The following is a 22,179-nucleotide window of genomic DNA, read 5'->3' on the forward strand; positions in this document are numbered from 1 at the left end:
AGCTACTACTGCAAACAATAATGCATTGCAAGCAAGATGGACACTAAGTTTTAGCTGTAGTGTTTACTCTTCAATAACAGATGGCTTCCACACCTGTGCAATGACGCCAGCTTTCTTTGCTGAAAATTTTGGCCTCGGAGCAGTAAACAAAGAGGATGTAGTGGATTCTGGCTTAGAAAATGCAGAATAGCCTGTCGGCGTATATGATTCATTTACTGGGGTGGAGGCATTTGATTGGAACGATGGTTGCGAACTGTAGGCTGGCACAGAGTACACTGAAGATGCCCGGACGTTTGTAGGAGATGCAGAACCAGGCAGTCGTAAGGATGTAGCTTGCTTTGAAATGGGCAACTTTGGTATCTGCTTAATAGCTAGACTTTCCTTATTACTAGGAGGTTGAAAAGTAAATAACGATGCATCAAGTTGATAAGGTTGATGTTTCATAATATCCAAAGCATTGAGACCTTTCTTAGGTTTTCTTTTGGTGTTTTTAGTAGCAGCAGTGGACTTAGGGAAAGGCTTGGTGGCAGCAGGAGGATAAGATGGACTATGTATGGGATTATAAGCAACAGGTGGAGGTGCTCGGACATTAGAAGAATATTTCCAAGAAGCTGGTAAAGATGGAGTTGGAGATGAGGCTCGTGCCATGTTCGCTTGCACAGTCTCTGAATCAACCACATACTTCTCCATTCGAGAGTGTCTTCTGGCAAATAATTGTGCTCCTTTTCCCCTCATCTCTGGCGGCATCTCAAAGGGTTTTGTTTCTCCAGCACTTGGGGTGGTTGGTGTCTTGGCTGGGTGGTTTGGACTCGCTAGGGTTGCCTGTGGCCCTTTGAAAGGACCTGATAGGTTGAGAGTATTCGGAGGATTGGCAGAGGGAGAATGAGGGTACTGTGGGGATTTGAGTGGTGCAGGGTATGCTGCCTGCGGTGAGGCTGGAGCTGGGAAAGAAGGAGCCTTGTTAGAAGCCCCAGCTGGTGACCAAATGGGTGAAACTGGGGTACCAGCAGCAGGAGAGACCTTGAGGGAAGGCTTTGGAGCAGTAGGAGGAGGGGCCTTTTGCTTAGATGCTTGACTCTGCATGAAATTGCAAGCTTCTGCTCCCAAACTGAGGTAGTCTTCTTCAGGTCCTGACTCAAAACCAGCTCCAGAACCTTTTTTGCCTTCTGCGTTGTGTACAAGGGACAACAGGGCAGGATTTGGACTTACTTTGGGTGCTTCTTTGAAAGAGAACATAGGCTTTGATGTGCTCCTTCTCTTTGCTTCTTGCAGTATCCCAGTTCTTTTGGCTGGCACTGCAATCCTCTCATCTCTGGATGCTATGCGTTCGGTTGGCTCTGTGTGTGACCAGAGAATTGGCGCAGCTTTGCTTGCTGCAGGAGCTGATAGAGGTCTGTATAAAGCCTCTGGTGGTGGGCTGATAGAGCAGTAGGGAGGTGGTGCTGGTAAATCTGAAAGAGGACTAGTGACATTTCTCGTGGGTGAAAATGGTGCAGCTGCTCGGTTTTGAACCCCGAAAGGGAAGGGTTTAGCTGTTCTGTTCAAAGATGCTGCTTTTTGAGCCTCAGAAGACTGAAAAGAGAGGCTTGTGTCTGGTGCTAAGCCAAACCCATTTTGTTGTACAATTTTGCCATCGTTCTGGTTCACATCTGCATAGCTTTTGCTTATGCAGGGTTGCTGTCTTAACATTTCTTCCTCTTTTGTTTGATATGCTGAGGAGCTTACTTTCTGGAAGTTCTCTGACACCGTGACTTCCCTTTGTTCCTCTGCATGCACTGTGCGTGCCTTCATCTCCTCTTGCTCAGCTGTAATCTGATCCATCCTCTGCCGTCTCCTGGCAAACATGAGGGCTCCTTTACCTGTTGTCTCTGGAAGCGTCTGCATCTCGTCTCCACTTTTTGTCTTCTTTTCAACCTCAAGTAAACCACTGTCCCAATCAAATGTCACAATCTTCTTGTCGTTGTCAATGTCAGAGAAGAAATCTTCATCTATTTCTGACTCACTTGTTGCAAGTAAACTCACTTCAAAAGTATTTTCTTTGTCTCCTTCTTCAACTTCACCTTCTTCACCCTCGTCTTCGTCACGTTCCAGCTCCCCAGTCCCGTAGCTGACTAAAGTATATTTCCTTGCCCTTTGCCGACGCTTCTTGAACATCAACACCCCCTTGGAATTGGGGTTGGGAGCTGCCGTCAGCAGCAATGCAATACTTTTACATTTAGATTTGGCTTCTTTAACCTGCTTCTCTGACAGGCTCTCACTTCTCCGGAGTCCTGTGGAAAGAATCAACGTGCACGTTTAATTGCATGCAGCCCACAAAAATAGATGGAGTTTATTAGCAAGTGGTTATGCATCTGTCTGTAGTGGAGTTTGCATACTGCCTCTCTCCCTCATATTAAAACATTTCTTTTCTTGTGCATGGAGGGATTGTTATGCGTAAGCTTTGCCCGCAATAACAACTGTGGTACAAATTCCATATCCAGCATTCCTTCCTTAGGGCCACACCCAGAGAAGCTCAAAGGCTACATCACTTTCTTTACTTCAACAGGAACGGTAGGTGTCTTCTAATTTCCACAATTTTCATTCCCAGCAGTCATCTCAGCAGCAATGGGTAGGCAGTATTTTCTCATTTACTCCATTTCTGTGATCTGGTGTGTAGCAAGTGTTTGACCACAGTTGCTAGGCTTACAGCAGATTCCCAGCCAGCCAGGACCATGACTGTCTAACATTTGAGAGTAAATGAAACTGTGTATTGTGTCTGACAGTGGTAGCAGCTTCTACCATTTAAGAGTTTATTGCACTATAGAAGCTGTGTAGTTGATAAAAATAGGTATATTTATATGTATTAGCTATTTAAAAGCAAATATATATCCCTGGAAATATATAAAGAAATTATTAATTTTCAGCTCCCTCAAAGACAGTGGGAGTGCAAACATAATCCCAAATTGTATAGGATATAACATCTTCAGAACATTTATTTTTACCATGCGGCAAGAATGAATGCACATTTAAGAACTGAGTGGAGAAGGCTCCTACCAAAATAATATATATTTCTTAAAGCATAAATTATTGGTTTTCATCAAGCTGTGGGGAACATACAGGAGTATCTGCATCTATAAAGCTGATAGATGCACTGCACATCAGCGTGACCACCTCACTAGTTTCTCTCTTTTAAAAAGCTAGATTTTAAAATAAAAAGCTGATTCTGCATAGATCAATGGCTCCCTTCCAGTTATTTTCAAAAGGATGAGGTGTGCCTCTGATTTGTGAAAATAAAGCAGTTAATCATTATCTTCTGCTAGTACAAATAAAGCAAACTTGTTAAAGAAAGCGCTGTGATGTATTTTCTATTAATGATTCTTTTCTCTATGTCAGAGGATGAAGCCTGATACTTCTCCTATTAAAGACACTTGGAGTTTTGCCATTATGCCAGATGACAGCATGACTAGACCAGTGCTTCTCACAACCATAAGAGCAAATGGTTCTAAACACCGTAAGAGCAAAAAGAGCACGGTGCCTTTACCAGCAATTTGTAGTATTTTATTTTGAGAGGTTCAAATCACCAAATCCTTGGCTCAGTCTTTTGACAAGTCAAATGCTTACAGTGTTTACCGGGGGCAGTTTTGAAATTATGGCCTGTACCTTTAGAGTGATTCTGCAAACAGATATGGTCACCCTTCAGCATTTAAGTTCCACACTTTCAAATAAGCTGCTTTTGCACAAGCAGTAGGGAGTGTTTTTGTAGGAGGGGAGTTCAACAGGAACCCATAGTACTGTGGAAAGCAAAAACTGAAACTTTTCGTTTTGCTAGTGTATCTTTTCTTAACTCATCTGCAGTTACTTAATCAATAGATTTAGAAGCTTCCAGAAGAAATATTAATCAGATAGATATAGTCTAATTACTATTTATTTCTTTACCATAAATTTTACCTGTAAAGTCTGTAATAAATATTCTTTTGTAGTTTAGACCGAAATGCTGCATTGTAACTTTTAATTTGACAAAAAAAAAAAAAAAGTCATATGCACGGTATTTGCTGCATGCAGCCTATTCCTCTGTGCTTAGCAACGTGATAGTTCTAATGTGTAAATCACATTTTAAAAATAATAATAAAAGCAAATATTTTGATAGATTGCATCAGTTTCTAAAAATAATGGCGTGCCAGTAGGTTAAAAAGAATTACACTGTCATAGTTCGGATGAGAAAAAGGCAAAGTATACATACTACTTGAAAGAAGTAATATGTAGTTTGCTCTACAAACTTGCCTTATTAGAAGGGCAATACTGTTCACTAAGATATACGGGCACAGTCCCACAGATGGTTCTAACTTCGCAGCCAAAATGTAAAGCATGTGCACTCTTCTTATACGCTCCATTTAAAATGTTAAAATATGTGGTTTGGAAGCAGACACTTAAGCATAAGTAACTGCTTAATCCGCTTGCAAATAAGATACAAATGGTTATCATGCTAAAAATATGCTTACAGTGGAATTAGCAAAGGGTTAGCAGACTAATTCCAACACTACATATGAAATAGTTTGTTGCTACAGTATATCATTGCATGCATTCAAGCAGCTTTGCCATACTGTTATTAAATCCCTGGTCAGGATTCTTAACATTGTTGGGAAAAAACAACCCACTAATAGAAAGGTATCAAATTAATAAAATAATAAATTAATTTTACGTATCTATACTCAATAAACTGACACTGGATTCAGTTTCAAAATAGCTTTCACGTAAACTTCTTGGACGGATTTTGTAGTTGACCTCTGGATATGGGAGTCAGAAGAAATAGTAAGTTCACTTTACAGTCTAGAGAAGACTGACAAAGCTGAAAGGATCATGTAACAGTTATACACATGCTAGTGTCTGTCAAAATCTCGTCTGCAGACAACATCAAGCTTTACTAATAGCCTTTTTTATTATCAACTTTTAAGAGCAATACCACGGCTTTGATTTTAGATGATGCAAATAATAGCACAAAATTTTTGCTGTAAACAGAAAGCCACAGGATTCATTTAGATATGTGCAAGCAACCTGGTTTGTTGTTTTTTGTTTGTTTGTGTGTTTTTTTCTTTGTTAATATTCCACAGATTGCCTCTTAGTGTGTATGAGAAAGCCAGCAGAATTCAGCATTTTCTGGAAATAAAAGTATTTTTAATTGGACAAAGTCATTGAATTATTTCAGAGTGGAAGTCTACTAAACAAAGTTATTCAGCACAGTTAAGGCATGGCTTTACTCTTGGCTCATTACCAGGAGTGTTGCATTACCCTGGAAAATTATATAAAGCAAGAATTGTTTAGAAGACAGAAACTTAAAAAACTGCAGACTGAAGCTCTAACTACGTTTTCTAATGCAATCTAAATTCTGCGATGATGTTTCAAGTTACAAAGCATATCCTCAGGCAGTGCAAATGATTAGATGGGATGTACTTACTTGCGTGCCTTGCCCTGTGCTTGAGAGGTCTGTGATCCCTTTCCGAGTGCTGGTTGTCTTCTCCCTGCTCTGTGCCTTCTGATGAGATTGCAAAGGAGGGGAGAGAAGGAGGTGCTTCTGACTGCCCTCCTTCCACTTGAGAATCAACACACCCCCTTTCAGCCAGAGACTTGGGTGCTTCTTTTTCTCTGTCTGAACAGTCTAGGATCACCTCCACCCTGGGGATAGATGGAGCTGCACTTTGGATCATCTTGACCTCTTTGCTACTAGAAAACTGGACTACTTTGCTTGACCACTGGATGTTGCCCTCTTTTACACTCAGGGGAATTGTGATTACAGGGTTGGTCCCGTCTTCTTGTACACTGAGTCCTCTTCCTGAAGGGGTGCATTTTTCTGCCCCCAAGAGAGTCACAGCAGGAGCGTTGGTACTCTTGTGACCATCATTTGAGAGGGATAACTGCAACTCAACCATATTGCCTGGCCTTCTTTCTTCTATCTTCCCTCTGAAAACAGATTCATCAGTCACAAGCGCTTTGGAGGTGCCTATCACTTTAGGAGTAATTCTGTGACTTTGTGTGGTCTCTTGTTTCATTTCAGAAAAGTGTATGTTGCTTTCTCCTGCTCCCTGGTGAGTCTCACTGTATATCTCTGTGATGCACAAGTCTCCATGGGGTATCTCTTTGGCTGTATTAATCTGCAGTGTAGTGCTCTCCCTATAGTCCTCATTTTTTATGTTATCGTGCTTTCCATTTTCTCTTTCAGCACTCAAAGTTTCGTTTATTCCACTGGAGGATCTGCACATAAATAAGTAATTCAAGATATTAAGCTGCTGTAAGTACAGTAATTGTAAACACAATTGCAAAGAAAAACAATTTCTGTATAGTATTTTCCCCCCTCTGTTAAATGTACCTGCTAGCAGGACCATTTAAGGAGAAGAATTTTCCCAGAATGCAGAAGTCTCAAAACATCTATGAATACTTCAAAATTCTTCAAGTTAGCAGTTCAGGAAGAGGAAAAGTGAAATGCTTTCTCAGACACATTTCTGTTATAATGATTCTACTGAGACTTCTTGGACAATGCTTCATATTTCACATGTGCATGAGAAAATTAACTTTGCATGACACCAGAACAGTGCCTAATTTTTGGCACTGTGGCTACTACCCCAGCTGTTTTAGGCACCATACTCACACATAGTTGCTGTAGCAAATAGTTTACTCTCTAAGGAATAAACTACTGGATGAGAATAAGAAGGAGAGACAGAGAAAGCCAGGGAGGGGGAGGGAATGGATACTTAAAATACACATTCAAAGAATTCCTGTGAGGATCATAATCCAAATATACGATGGAATAATTAAAACATTCTGGCCCTATTTTGGTGGTCCAACAAGAAAAATTAGTGAAGCCATGCGACATTTTCTAGTTAAAGGGAAAATGTATTCCTGATTGTCAAATGTTACCATGTCTTTACTAAGTCTGCAACATACTTCAGAGTAACTCTCCTGAACTATTCATTCCCCTGGATTTGGCTGTTTTACTGAATTTAGGATTCCCAGCTTCCTCTTTCAATACTCTGGGCCGTAATGACAAATTGCAGTATGCTATTAAGGCTTTCTGTTGACTAGAAGGTAGCAAAACGCATTTTCAAATGAGAGGAGTGATAGGTATTCTCAGTAAAGTACTCAGATCAAGTATTACAGTGATTTCTGAAATCAAAAGCAAGTCCCAAGTATTTTGAAAGTTTGGAACCACTCTACAAAGAAAAGCTGGAATAAGAGATAGAAGAAATAAATCTGTCAGTATATAGAAGAAACTTCAATAACACTTGCATTTTTGGCCATGTGGTATACTGTTTGTAGAAGTCTTGATCTGCCTCAAATAGCACAAAATGTGTAACATCCATTACACCACATATGGAGCTACATAATGGTCAGACAGATTTTGATTTAGGGAGCTCCTTGTGAGTGTTGCTGGATTCCATCATATTATGTTATTTGGATGATCAATTGCACTGCTTTTAACTACAGATAAATTACAGAAATCCATAAACATTTCCATGTAGGATATAAGACTGGGGGATGGGTCAGCTAAATGTTAGCCTTTATTGGTAGCTGAGTGATTGTGTGAGAGGAAAAGATTTCCACCTTAAAAGGCCCTTGCTACTTATGGATATACTTCTACTCTATATAGACATAAATGCGTGTCCATGTGTCAAGAGGCATAGTACTTGGTCTGATCTCTTAATTGTCATTTATGATTTTATTTGGACAAATTATTACTTTTATTTCATGTCTTTACAGTTCACTGTAGGAACAACACCCCTTGTATAATTCCAGGAAGGAAGCAAAGTTCACAGAGTCAGCACAGCAGGATTTGTCTCAGAGTCATGTTTTACTCCCTACATGGTGTATTTCTTAGGTATGCATTGAGCACGCTCCCTGCTTCCCCTAGAAAATTTTCTTTCTAGACTCAGCTAAAGCTCAGGAGTTGCTAATGCTGATGTGAAAAGGGCAGGGGAGCATGGCTGGCACCACTCAGTAAGATGCTCCCCAACATGGTATCTGGAGGGTATTTGCCCTGCAAACCAAAGATTTTCTGGGCACTGCTGGTCAGTAACTGTAGCTTACAGATTAAAAAAACTTCTGGACATCAAAGCCCAAGTAGCATCTTAAAACCCGATTTAAAAGCTATTTTTTCTTCCAGTGAGTTCAGTAAGAACAGAGTCAGGTCAATGATGAAAGCTTTTGAAAATCTGCTCTTTTGTGCACATAGTTCAGGAAAAGTCAGAAGCTTTCCAAGAAGAAATAATAGAATCATAGAATTGCTCAGATTAGAAAAGACCTTAAAGATCATCGAGTCCAACTGCAACCTGACCATACTGCCCTAACTCTAACAACCCTCCACAAAATCATGTCCCTGAGCACCGCATCCAAACAGTTTTAAAACACATCCAGGGATGGTGACTCAACCACCTCCATGGGGAGCCTATTCCAGTGCTTAACAACCCTTTCTGTAAAGAAGTTTTTCCTAATATTCAACCTAACCTTACCCTGGTGCAACTTGAGGCCATTTCCCCTCGTCCTGTCATCTGTCACCAGTGAAAGGAGATCAACCCTGCTCTCGCTGTAAGCACCTTTCAGATATTGGAAGAAGGCAATAAGGTCTCCCCTCAGCCTCCTTTTCCCCAAACTAAACAACCCCAGTTCCCTCAGTTGCTCCTCATCGGGCATATTCTCCGAGCCCTTCACAAGCCTTGTTGCCCTTCTTTGGACCTGCTCTAGCACCTCAATTTCCTTTCTGTGGTGAGGTGCCCAAAACTGAACACAGTACTTGAGGTGAGGCCTCACCAGTGCCAAGTACAGGGGCAGGATGACTTCCCTAGTCCTGCTCACCACACCATTCGTGATACAAGCCAGGATGCCATTGGCCTTCTTGGCCACCTGGGCACACTGCTGGCTCAAATTCAGCCAACTGCCCACCAATGTCCCTTTCCATCATGCAGCTTTCCAGCCGCTCCTTCCCAAGCCTGTATGGTTGCCTGGGGTTGTTGTGACCAAAACGCAGGACCCGACATTGGCCCTATTGCAACTCATACAGTTTACCTTGGCCTACTGATCCAGTCTATCCAGGTCCCCCTGTAGTGCCTTTTTCTGGCAGATCAGCACTCCCTCCCAACTTGATGTCATCTGCAAACTTACTGACGATGCATTCGATCCCCTCATGATAAAGAAGCTGAATAGGAATGGCCCCAGAACCGAGCCCTGGGAGACACCGCTCATGACTAGCTGGCAACTGGATTTAACAAAGAGTTTCTTTGGGCCTGGCCATCCAGCCAGTGTTTCACCCAGCAGAGGGTATGCCCATCCAAACCGTGGGCAGCCAGCTTCTCCGCAGGGATGTAGTGGGGTACAGTGTTAAAGACTTCACTGAAGTCCAGATAGACACATTGACAGCCTTAGCTTTATCCACTAAGCTGGTCAGTGTGTCATAGAACAAAATCAGGTTTGTCAAACAGGATCTACCATTCATAAACCCATGCTGACTGAGCCTGATTCCCTGATTGACCTTCAGTTGGTCTATGATGGCTCCCAGCATTATTCATTTCATAACTTTCCCTGGCACCGAGGTGAGACTGATAGGTCTGTAGTTACCAGGATCATCTTTCCGGCCCTATTTGAAGATGGGTATCACATTTGCCAGTCTCCAACCTGCGGGGACATCCCCAATTAGCCAGGACTGTTGAAGGATGATGGAGAGTGGCTTGGCAGCCACATCCCCAACTCCCTCAGCACTCTAGGGTGCAGTCCATCTGGTCCCATGGACTTGTGAGCAGGTCCAAAATCATCTAATCACAAATCATTCAGGGCCTATTCTGTTCCTTATCCCTAATTTTCAGTATAAGGGGCTGTGTGCCCAGGGAGTAACTAGTCTTACTATTAAAGACTGAGGCAAAGACAGCATTAAGTACCTCAGCCTTATCCTGATCTTTGGTCACCATGTTGCCTTTGGCATCTAACAAGGGATGGCTTTTCTACCAGCAAGAGAAGCTCAGATGCAGAGATCACTGTTGGAAAGCCACTTTAATTAGGCATTAGTCCTTTCTTATGATTCCTGGTCTTTTCCTGAGATGGCTAACAAGTGGCTCCTTGTGAAAAAATGACTTGATGCTCATTGAGTGTGCTAAGGCACTTACTGAAAAATCCTTCTGGTGGTAATACTAAGAGGGATATTACCTACAAAAGGGGTTGCAAAGGAGGAGAAGGGTTTCAGTTTAATCTTCCCCACCAGATAAGATACTGACACAAAGTGCTGGGAATTAGGAGATGAGCTGACGAGAAGTAATTCTCAGATTCTCATAGTGAATTCCATTAAAAATTTCAGAACACTGTTGAGCAACCGCAATTTTCTTAAAATTTCTAAGAGGCACAGAGTTTCATTCCATGAAACAGTGGTCCTTAACACTTTGGCTCAGCTCTGATTTTCAGGAAATGTCTTATTGTTTACCATACATTCAAGAAGAAGCAATTGAGTGAGTAGATATTCTGCCACTTTGAGCTGGAGCATAACGGGACCTTCAGACCAATTGAAATGTCACTTAAGGAGCAGCAACAGCCAGGAGTCAAAGCATATGGAGGTATTTGTAAGGCTGCAGAGAAGGCAGCTGGTTAACCACAAATATCATTTTTACAAGTGCATTTATTGTTGTCATCTGATGAATTAAAAACAGGAATGTAGTTAACACACAAGGAACACTCAAATGATATGCTACTGAACCAGAAATGAGCTACATAACATGTAGAAAATAAGCTATAATGCTCAGCTGTCATTGTTCCCCTGATCTCATCACATTGATACAATGCTTAGCCCTAAACAAGATGCACAGGCAGGCCATGCAAAATGTCTGTTATGAATAAAATGAATATTCTTTCAGAGCATTTTGTTTTGAAGGCAGATAGTGACTTTGAACTACTACACACTTTGGAATTTTCCCTTGCGCAGGTTGCAGAAAACATGGAGAAATGTCACTTGCTTTTTTAGACTTCCTTGGTAATAATAGGGAAGTTTTTTTGTAGCAGTCTTTTCAGCCTTTCCAATGATTGTGTTAGCTGTTGTGAGGAATCCTGACCCTGTCTATCCTCCTGCTCCTGCCTTTGTGAGAGCAGATACGGAGGACTACAGTAATTCTGGAGGCAGCTACAGTTCCCTACATGGAAGAAAAAAGTGTCAGGTCTTTTCTTGCTCTTCTTAACCGCGCTGAAGGCAATTTAGACTTCATCTTGTCTGAATGCACAATTTGGTGAGTATGTGTTCACTATCAGTGGTTCTGAACACAAGATAGTATATATTAAGTTGATGATCATTATAGGACTGAACTTGTAGATGCACTGATGAGCAGTCTTCTGGCTTCCTTGTAAATCTACATGGAAGTTCTCTATTGTAAGATGCTCTAAGCATTTTTGAAGAAAAATGAACTTCACTGTCATTTTTGTAAGTGGAGAATCTGAGACCCAGAAAGACGTAAGTGACTTTCCCTGCCTCATTTAATGGAGTGATATTATCCACAAAAATATAATTCATGATTTCCAGGCCCTCTCTCTGTTCTGGCTGCTACACATTATGCTACCCAAGAAGACCATTTGCCATGTCACCATCAATGCATATCTGTCTAACACACTTTCTCCATCTATACAGCTTTTGTTTATTATATTCCTCACTTCCCTATCTGTGGGGAATAACAACACTTCACTACTTCAAAGGAGTGGAAAGAATAATTGAACTCAAGACTCTGCAGTGTGCAAATATGGTAGTGGACTCCTTTTAAGTACCAAATACTGTTAATAAGAAATACAACTGTTTTGTTTGGAAACTCTATCCTTCTGTGTATAAACTGTGCCGTTTGAATTCTGTACATTAATTCCTTCAAATATACTGTCCTCCCTCTCTTTTCAGTGCAGACAAACAGAATTAAAGACACAAACAGTAGGACTATCAGAAGCTCACATTGTATATCTGCAAAATAATTGCATTCAACACCAACATTTTCTATGTGGTATGCTGAACAGAATTGCACCAAAGTATTCTGAGCATTCCTGTACCTCTTGATAAGCATCTGCAGGACATCAGTCAAGCTTTCCATCAGAACGATAACTTCAGCGTAGGTTAAGTCTCCACAGGGTTTGCCATTGATAGACACCACCTCATCCCCCTCACACAGGCCAGCCTTAGCTGCTTTGCTTTTGTTGCGAACCTATGAGTCAAAAACAAAATTCCATATTGCACATTTACTGTTCATTTGAAAACAGCAGGAAATATGTCCCCAACTTAACTTTGTACAAAAAACAAACAAACAAAAAAAAACAAAACAAAACAAAACAAAAAAACACACACAGAAGTTAGGGACAACAGTCAGTTAGCATCTATCAGAAAGGCAAAAATCTCTTTAGCTTCTCCCAGAATGGAAGACTGCTAAGCCAAGATTTCAAAAGAAGTGTATATAACTTCAGGCTGCTCTGGGCAGAATTTCAATATCTGCTTGCTGTTAAAGCTACAGGCTTACAAATTCCTGGTATATTGGACACTTTTCCTTAGATGCTCAACTAAAGGTTTAGTTGCCAAATTATATGGCTGAAGAATGGCTGAAGATCCTAAATCCATGTTTAGTCATCTGAATAAGTTCCCTGATTTATTAAAGATTAAGATTCCTGTTATGGTTTAACCTCTCCCATTAAGTACTCATTCAAGAATCTACACTGTTTGTTTTTTTCCTGTTTCACTCTTTTTTTCCACTGGCAGCATGTTATAGCTTATCATAGTTTTTATATAACAAAGCCTAGACAGCTTCAACACCACTCACATTATACCCACAGTTGACTACTAGTTTTAAAGTACATATTTGGCAAACAGTACATTATATTAACCAGAATGCTTGCAGGAGTACTTTACTATGACTTATACTCTTATAAGGGCATTGAATGGTTTAAGATGTTATCCAGTCTGTTATGAGGGCGAATAAAATCATCAGAGCATTTGCTTGGAATTTTTTTTAGAAGTAGCATAGATCTACCACACTTAAGGCAGCAGAGTCAATCTCCGTTGACTCTAGAAGAGCACATTCTCATATATATTGGACTTGAGGGTGACATATTCCCATGGACTTATAGAATTATCCCTGGTATCCTGACAGACCACTAGACTAGTGCCTAGGAAGCATTTCTGAAGGCTGTTCTGAAGTTTCTTGGAGTCTGAACAGTGTGTGGAATAAGTGAGATTGCACTTTTTTTTTTTTTTTTTTTTTTTTTTTTTTTTTTTTTTTTCCTGTGGTGGGGCCATAGATCTTTGTTGTTTCAATTTAAGCATATCTGTATGTCATATTATGGCTTTTTGAGCAGTGAAAAAACAGATGGCTCATGCATACAGAAGCTGGTTACTACCTTGCAGAGGAGTTAACATTTACAAATATGGAGTGGTATGCTGCTATGTTTATCTTCCCCTAGGCAAGAGCATAAACATCCTTGTACTTTGGGAAGAAATGACAGTTTAGATAGTGTTTAGTATTTTACTTCATATATGAGCTAGGATTTTGGTTGATCTTTTGTTGCTGTTTTTTGAAATAGGAAGGTATACTATTAAAATTGTACAAGGCCTGTATGTAAATATTTAATGTGTATGCTAAGAAGAATTTAGAATGGCTTTTTTTCAAAAGACACAGCAACATGTGAATACAGAAATAATGTAAGATGATACCAACAATGTGAGAAGAAAACTTGTTTCTGTTTCTTTATTAAGTGCCTGAGAATTTGGGATTAGTCTGCCACAGATTATCTTTGCAACTGTCTCAGAAGAGAAATTGTTACCCATTATTCCATACTTTCAGTGATGTATGTCAAAAAGAGAAAGTTCAAATGTACAACGTTAATATATCTCTGTCAATTATTGGACAGCACAGACGGTTTCATTATTTCTAATAGTCTCCTAGGTAGCATTCAAACAAAATAGAGACAGTGAAGGTTTTTTTACTGTTCTTGAAAGGGCCCCTTAGTCCATTTTGCTCCCTGTTGAATTCTTGAAAGATCACAAGCTGTGAGATACTTGGGCCTATATAGGAGAACTCAGCACTGGCTATGCTGGAAAAAAATTGCTGTAAGTCATTATTCTTCATTATCTGGTAGCATTGCAGTTCATACGCATATTAGAGCAAATTTTCTCTCATTATTTTATTTCCAGGTTTATCCGCATACATCAAACCTTTAACATGATTTTACCATGACAAGATCACACTGCACATGCTGTACCTGTTAATGGTTCTCCTGACTGTATGTCAGCTTTTTCCCCAACCTCAAGATAACATCAGTGTTATCTTCTTTTTGGGGTTTCTGTTGGAGAAATAAAAGGGGAAGGTGAACTACAGCACCTTATATAGTGAATTGTAGCAGATTAATGGTAGAGTGGAAAAGTACCATCATTTTAGTCTCAGAGTAGGACCAGGCTACTCAGCTAAACATAGACTGCCTTACCAGACACCCTTGATTGTTTTGGGTGATTTTTTGTTCAAAGAGATTCTTCCTGTGTTGCACTGCAGCCCAGGCCTTTCTAGTTACTTGTTGCTTCTTTCTGCTTTGGGCTGGACTTTTCTTTGGGAGGGAAAGGTGGGGCTTTTTTACCCTAAAATTTGTGAATGGGATCTACTGGAAACATTTTCTTGATTTTTCAGTGCTTGCAATGCTGAGCCTGTAACACTTGTGCTGAACCTGTCTAGAGAACAGTTGCTCCTGGGGAATGTTGAAGCACTTCAGACTTGTTTTTTTACTTTTCTGCTCCTGTCTCGGCCAGGACTTTTTATTATTGAAGTTTATACTGTATATTATATATAGTATAGTACTACAGAGGGCTGCTCTGAGAGTTATGCATCCTGTTTTATTATGTTGGCCCATGATGTCAGAGGGAGGAGGTGGTGGTATGACAGTAGATGTCGAACCTTCTCACCAATATTGTTACATGTTGTTGCAGTGTGACAGATGACAGCAAAGTAGCAATCTGAGAAAATGGCATCCAATATGGAAGTGTGTATGGAGCAAAGGTCTATCACTGAATTTCTCCATGAGGAAAAAATTGCATCTACTGACATTCACTGATACTTGCTGAGTGTTGATGGAGACCAAATAGTGGCTGTGAGCACAATGAGGTGGTGTGCTTCAGCAGTGGTGACATTTGCTGTGGGTCACCTCCACTAGTGCAGATTGTTACAAGTGCAGCACGCAGGCTCTTGTTCATACCTGGTGAAAATGCATAGCTAACGTTGGGCCTCTGTTGAGAAACAGTGTTCTGTAGCGGATGGTTTGCGCTATCAAATGAAGTTATTGTGCTCTTTGTATCTATAATAATTTCCGTGGAAATAAATAAGAAGCATTACTTTTGGAGCAACCTATGTGAACTATAGTATTACATATAATACAGTATTAGCATATGATTTGTATAGTAATATAGTAATATTGTTCAATATATTATTATTTATTACTCAAGTTGTATATAGTGCAGTGATTAAATTGCTTTATTTTTCTTTTAAATCACAGTTTTTCCAGTGAAGTGGCAACGAAGTCTGGTGGAGGGTTTCTCATTCCCCTCACCTGGCACCTCATCACCCCGTGGGGGTGGGGCTTGGGCTGTTACCAGCATGTTCAGGATCGTCTGTCCTGGAGCTGGAAACTGTGAGTAAGATTTTGGGAAGATCTTGATTGATAGAAACTTGACTTAATACAAGATTATTAATCTGAAAGGCTGATAGCAGAAAATACATTTATCTCTTTTTCCTTCGCTTGTTGGGAAAAAAATAAGTGGCACAGCAGCACCAGGAAGAAAAAAGACAAAGCATAGGTCCTGCTGAGATGGGATTGTGGGTCTTTATGTAGTAATGTACTGGTGAGAGGTAACATCTCAGAGGCACTTTCTTCTCAGTGGAAGAAAGCATGCTGTGTTAGCTAACTCTGGGTTTGTGGTAGCTGTGGCATGTTGATAGGTCTGGGGCAGGCCTTGGTGCTTGTAGCCAGCAGTAGTTAGTCACTTTCTTATCCAATGAAAGATGAATAAGCAAAGGGAATACACTGTGGCTGTTTTTGCTGTAGTATGTGGTAAAGGGGAGGTTTTGTAGAGAAAGCTAATGCAGGGTGCCTTATAGCATTTTTACTTTAGACAAACTCTAGTCTCGTTATATGGCCTGCAGACCCCTTGCCTAACTATTGTGTATTAGACGTGCTCCTTTCATTTTATCTGAAACCAGTTCAGTTTATACAACTCAAAAGCGTTCCACATTGCAAATCAACATGTGGTAAAGAAGGATAGTAGGGAAACATGCTGCAAAAAATGTAGCCCTGATGAAGCTAAATTAGATTCACCTGTTATTTAATGTGGGCTGCAGGTGATGCATAGAAAGCAATTTGGGCTCAAATTACCAGCTGACAGTCTTGGTTGTGTATCTGAGTCCTGTAGTGTGCAGATCATAAGGTAATTACATGTGAGGACACTCAGTAGTTCTTTCAGTTGCCCAAATACAAAATGTAGTAGAAGATTTCATAATCTTGTTTTTACCAGTGACTTCTTGGAAGTATATCTAAATCTTATTCTGGTGTGCTGTTGGGATTACAGTCCTGTATCTTAGAGAATCTAAATTGGGTGCTTAAGCTGTAGCCTGACTCAACCTTTTTTCTGAATGAGAAAATAAGCAATCTGGGCATGAACATAATTCTTTTTGTGGCTTTAAAACACGCATATGTTTGCATAGAGATATCCTCAATTTAAAGCAAGCTTTCTGAAACTTAAATTATTTTCACGGCATTCTACTGATCGTTTTCCAGTTTGTCTGCAGGAAACAGATAACAAAACAGAAAATATTGCCCTTGGATGTAGTGGAAGTGCACTTCTCCCCTATTGACTATCTTTTTCTCATACACATGGCATTGTTTTTTTTATTTTTATTTTTTTTTATTTTATACTTTCCAGAAGTTATATTCCTCATTAACTGATCAGCTTCATATTAGTCATAAAGTTCAAGATCAGGAATCAAAGGTATAGCACTTAAGAAACAGAATGAAAAAGCACTTCATCTATTTTATTATAATCTCCACAGCAAAGACAAAGGCTTGAAATCATATTTAAATATATTTAAAAGTTGTCTATCAGTCTAATAGAATTAACAATGTACAATATTTTCTTAGGAAGCAGAAGCACTGAGTGGCACAATTACTAGTGTGTTAGTGGTTCTAGTAGTATGAAATTAAGAAATTCAATATTAAGCTACAAATGCACTTAATTCCAGTACTGATTATCAAAAATTTGGGCCTAGGACTTTGTTTTACTTTGTTTATACAACATGGAAGTCTTTTAGACAAAAATAGTAAGCTTTAGTTAGCAAGATTTTTTGAGACAGAAACATCTATACGGTAACTTAAGCCTACCTGATAATGGGTTTGGGATTTTATTCTAAACAAAGGGGCCTGATATTTTTAGCAGGCCAGAGTTCAAGCTTACAGGTCAGATCTTAAGCATGTATACCATTGAGATAGCATGGTGTCACACTAACGGTGCAGACAAGACTGAGATGTCTTGTCTTTGTAGAGATACTCAGTGTATGGATTATGAAAATCCATAATGGCTACATAAACTGTATTCTTATAAAAAATATCTTTAGATGGCACATCAAATGTCAGTGTTTTCATTAGCCATACCTGTATCTGAGTTTTGAGTCTGCTGCACGACATGGCTCAAACCAGTTGTATCTGCACTGCCTGAAGGTAAGTTTATATCAAGTTGATAACATTCCCCCCTCTTCTGCATTGAATTTCCTCACTAGATGAGCCAGTTTCTTTCAGATTCAATCACAGAAAAAGCCATCATAAGAAGCCTTTGGGCAGGGCAAATTCAGTAAAAGTATGAGATCCAAACTCCTGGTCCTGTTAACCTCTCTGAAATCGTGGGCATGCAGTAAGGGTGCTTTTTTCTAGAGCATGTTAGATGTTAAAGTTGGAATGCTGTGACTTTAGGTAGTACAAATCATCCAGTTTCCTGCATGTTGTAATTCACTGAATCCTATTTTTTGAGAATATATGTAGAATTTGTAGCATAAGACTAGTGAGATCATGCAAAAGTCTGTTAAATAATTGGGTTGAACAAAAGTACTGCTAACTATCTCATGAATGTTTTTGAATAATTAAGTATCTTTGGTTTGCAAGATAAGCACTGAAATATTACCTATCACCAAATTCTTCCCAATAGTCAGGTGCAGGGGAACTGATTTGTTACAGCTTGAACTGATGACTGAGCACCTGGTGGAGGGGGTGACTGGCCCCTGGACTGAAAGCATAGCTGCAAGCAATTCACCTGTGTTTCCCATGTGACTGGAAGGGGTGGCCCCTGTGTGTATCCCTCCCTGGTCTCATTTAAGGGATAGTTTTCAAAGGGAGAAGGTCTCCTGTTTGAAAGCGGCTTCCTGAGAAGAAATGTTCTGTAGCCAGAAACCCTTTTTGCTCATCGGGTGAGTCATTTCTTTATGTGACTTTTGATATTTCTAAATAGGCTTAAACAGTCCCTTGCTGTAGGAGAACTGTTGGATCATGGCCTGAATTGATGATTGAGCACCCAACAGAGGCTGGCCCAGGTGCCGACAATTTACCTGTGCTTTCCATGCCACTGGGAGGGCTGGAGCCTGGTCTCCCACCAACCCCCTGTTGGGCTCATTTAAGGATTAGTCTCGGGAGGGAAAGTGTCTCCTGGCTGCTTCCTGAGACGGAATGTTCTATAGCCAGAGACCCTCATCACCATCTTGGTGAGTCAACTTTTTTCCTATATGTGACTATTGGTGCTCTCAATTATACCAAGAAGGCATTCTGGTAATTCCAGGAGGTGGGGCAGGGTACTGCTTTTCAAGCTCATAGAAGTGCTGCAATGGATTTTTACCAGGATTGTCTCTAGAAAAGTTGAATGATGTTATAGGATTATGCTAGTTTGTGGCAAAGTATGTGACATAGGATGTTACGCTATGTTAAATGAAGGCACTTCTTAACTTTATAACTTTATAATCAGTCTAGTTGCCTGAAAGGTTCTGGGTTCATCTACCAACTCATAGCTCAAACAAAATATTAATTAAGATTTAGTCATGTACAAATGCATGGGTCAAAATTATAGAGAATGCAGGATATATGATCTGATTATTGATTTACTTGTTGTACAGCTGTCTCCAATTAGTCCTTCTGTTGCTTTTTGTGTTTGAGGTTCAGTGTACTTTTAAACAGGTTACCTCTGCTGGTGCAGATGGTTACAAGCACAGCATGTAGGCTCTTGTTCATCACTGGTGAAAATTTGCTGATGTTGGTGCCTATGTTGAGGAATAGTGTTTTGTAAACGAGAGTTTGAGCTCTCAGAGATAGTGTTACTGTGCTGTTTGTATCTGCAGTAGCTTCTATGGAAATAAATAGAAAGCATTACTTTTAAAGGGCCTATGTAGGCAAAGGTTCACTTCTCCTCATGGTTTCTTTGACAAATGCAGAAGAATCAATTTGTTTGGTACAGCTTACAGGCTGTTGTCAGAGTTAAATAAAATGTTTGACCATCTAAATCTTGACCAAGTCCTTGTGACTTTTGGAGCCAGAGAGCTGACTAATCTCAGTGAAAAGAAAAGCTTGCTCAAATTCCCAAAACTCATGCACTAGTGTATCATCTTGCTAGTGGTTGCCATTCTCTGGCAGAAATTCAAAAATAGCAGCTGAAGAAGGGATGAGATAATGATCTCTGAAATATTGATCTGGTATGCTGGCGACACAGCAGATTTCCCAATAGCAAGCTTGGGTACAGCACTTGACGTTCTTACTCATTCTGCACAACAGTTCTAGCATATAGCCTGCCTAGCTATGGATTATACTTTCACTGGAGTGTACTATTCTGTACTAAGTACCTCGTGTCAAAATTAAAATGTTTATTTTCTTTTTCATTAGTGCTGTGTATGACTTGGTGAATATGTGATAAGAGAAATGCCACCTCAGTAGCGTGGCTTTTCTTTTCCTACTCTATTTTCCTTGTTGCCCTGCTTAAATGGTGACTGACTGTATGCTTTTTGGCTTCTTCTTAAATCTTAATCAACTTTTATTTTTTTTCTTGAGCATTGTAGCTGTGTTCTTTTTATTTTCTTCCTTGTGTTCCCCATGTGCAGAGGGAGAATTGGATTGTCAGTGCTTCTTTATTGGGTTCTTTGTTATATAGCTAGCATCAAAATTCTTTTCCATTCAGTGTATCTTTTGGTCTGGAAAAAGAACTTCTATGGTGAGTCTTGACTAACAAGAGGCTAATATGGTTGTGTACATTTGAGAAATGTCTATATCAACCACTGCAGAGCAGTTGGTAATAAGAACAGAAGTACTACAACAGACTGTGCTTATGGTAAGCATACCTTCTGCATAATCTTGATATGAACTTGTCACTGATACAGCAGTTCCACTGCCATATATTTGCACCATTAATATGATTTAAAGACCGTTGGCTAGGTGTTTCCAGCAGAAAAAGCATCACATGTCCTATTCTAAAATTGCAATCAAAAGGCAGGTAAATGAAAGGTAAATACAAAAATCTGCTACCTGAAAGTTGGCATCATATGATGATAGTAAGATAGAACTTGAATGTTTGTACACAGTTACAAAGAGAACAACTTTTCTAGCATAGGCTCATCACAGCTGGGAGAAGAAACTAAAAACTTGTGTACTTCCATGTCTGAAATTCCGTTTCTTTAGAAAGACAGTATCTTTTATTTCCTGTGATTGTGAGGGAATGGGAATAACAGGCTGTATGCTTCCTCTTTGCTCAACTGAGTCTTGATATCGTATATCAACTAAAAAAAAATTAGTTCATTCTGTGGAGTTTGTATATCATCCATCACTGTAATAAAGATGCGCAAGATATCTGCAGAACTAGAGAGTTGGGATAACTGTATGAGAAAGATATTAAACAGGCATGCCTGACCCATGCCAGAAACTGCCAGCCTCTCAAAGAAAAGTTGCAGGTCCTTAGAGACAAATGGAGGAAAACAAAGAGGAGACAGAAACTGAGTGCTGGAGTCAGGAGACTATTCTTGGTGTTAAAATACATTTGTGTGGCTTTAACTGTCAGCTAGAATGAGTACATACTGTTAAACGTTTTAGGAATGAGCTGTTTGAAATTTCTCAGGCAAAATCTGTGGTGCCAAGGCAAGTCCCTTAGATAAAGCATGTTACATCAACATGATTATGTTTCCTTGGTGGAGTTAATCTTGCCGAGAGACAGCTCAAGTATGTGGTCCTCTATTGAGCAGCCCTTCATAGTTGTTAATTGCATGCTCATGATTCTTTGAGTCACTCTACAGGCTGCTCCATTAACACAGAGCTTATACCAGAACATACAACTGCTGTGTTTATACTTCTAAAATACAGTTGAAACACTCAATTTTTCTAGGCTTCTGACACTGAAGACTATTTTCTGACAATGAAAATCAACATTAGGTATCCAGAGGCCTGTTGAGGCAGTATTCAAAACTTCTATAAATAACTTAAAGAGCAGAAGCTCTTATTGCTTTTGCAGCCTCATCATGTATGAAATTTGCTGATGTGGATGCTGATTTTTTTTCAATTATATGTAACTGTGGAACCAAGGTTCCAAACTCAGTGTTAAAGGAACAGCTCAAACTAGTATTTTTGCTGTAATGAATAAGGACATCAAATGGCAAAAGAACATTCCTCCTGGAGAGGGGTTTATGGCTGGCACAGCCTCAGAGCTTAACACTGCATTCATAAACTGGGTTGCTGATTGCCCCGTTCCAGTACTGGAGACTTCATTAAGAGCTGGGCTCCTCCAAGCTGTACTGTTTTGGCTAATAGTTAATAACTTCAAGCTGCAAAATGCAGGATAAAATTTGTTTTCATTTACCTGTGGTGGAGATTGGACGGGCCAGCAGTTAGTGGTGACTGAATTCGAGGTTAAGGGCTCCACAGCCATTAAAATTGTTAGTAGCGCTGATACTGTGGTCAATGCTGGTACCAACTTACTGTCTCTGGCTAATGGAACATTATTGCCAAGAGGTTCTAACTTGAGGGCAAGTTGGCATTGATTTTTAACTATATTCTGTACAATTGGACAAGAGAGCAAAGCAGTGTTCAGACAGAGCAAGCTGGCATTTATCCATCATGAAATGAGTGGTTCCAGCTTTGGCTGGACTACTCTGTTGGTTTTTGTGAAGTCTA

At 39.9% G+C, this 22,179-nt stretch overlaps 1 protein-coding gene across 1 annotated transcript in view; it reads right to left on the bottom strand.

Annotated features, from left to right (window-relative positions):
* SYNPO2 (synaptopodin 2) overlaps window positions 1–22,179 on the bottom strand; it is a gene marked incomplete at both ends in the record, with an annotated part of 83,591 nt that overhangs the window by 15,288 nt on the left and 46,124 nt on the right. The window contains 3 exons of the mRNA XM_079534966.1: window positions 94–2,270; window positions 5,432–6,225; window positions 12,025–12,176. Coding sequence (XP_079391092.1) covers window positions 94–2,270; window positions 5,432–6,225; window positions 12,025–12,176 — 3,123 coding nt within the window. The remainder of the gene's footprint in view (window positions 1–93; window positions 2,271–5,431; window positions 6,226–12,024; window positions 12,177–22,179) is intronic.

The sequence above is a fragment of the Tetrao urogallus genome (assembly GCF_951394365.1).
Source record: "Tetrao urogallus genome assembly, chromosome: 4".
In the NCBI taxonomy this organism is placed as follows: domain Eukaryota; kingdom Metazoa; phylum Chordata; class Aves; order Galliformes; family Phasianidae; genus Tetrao; species Tetrao urogallus.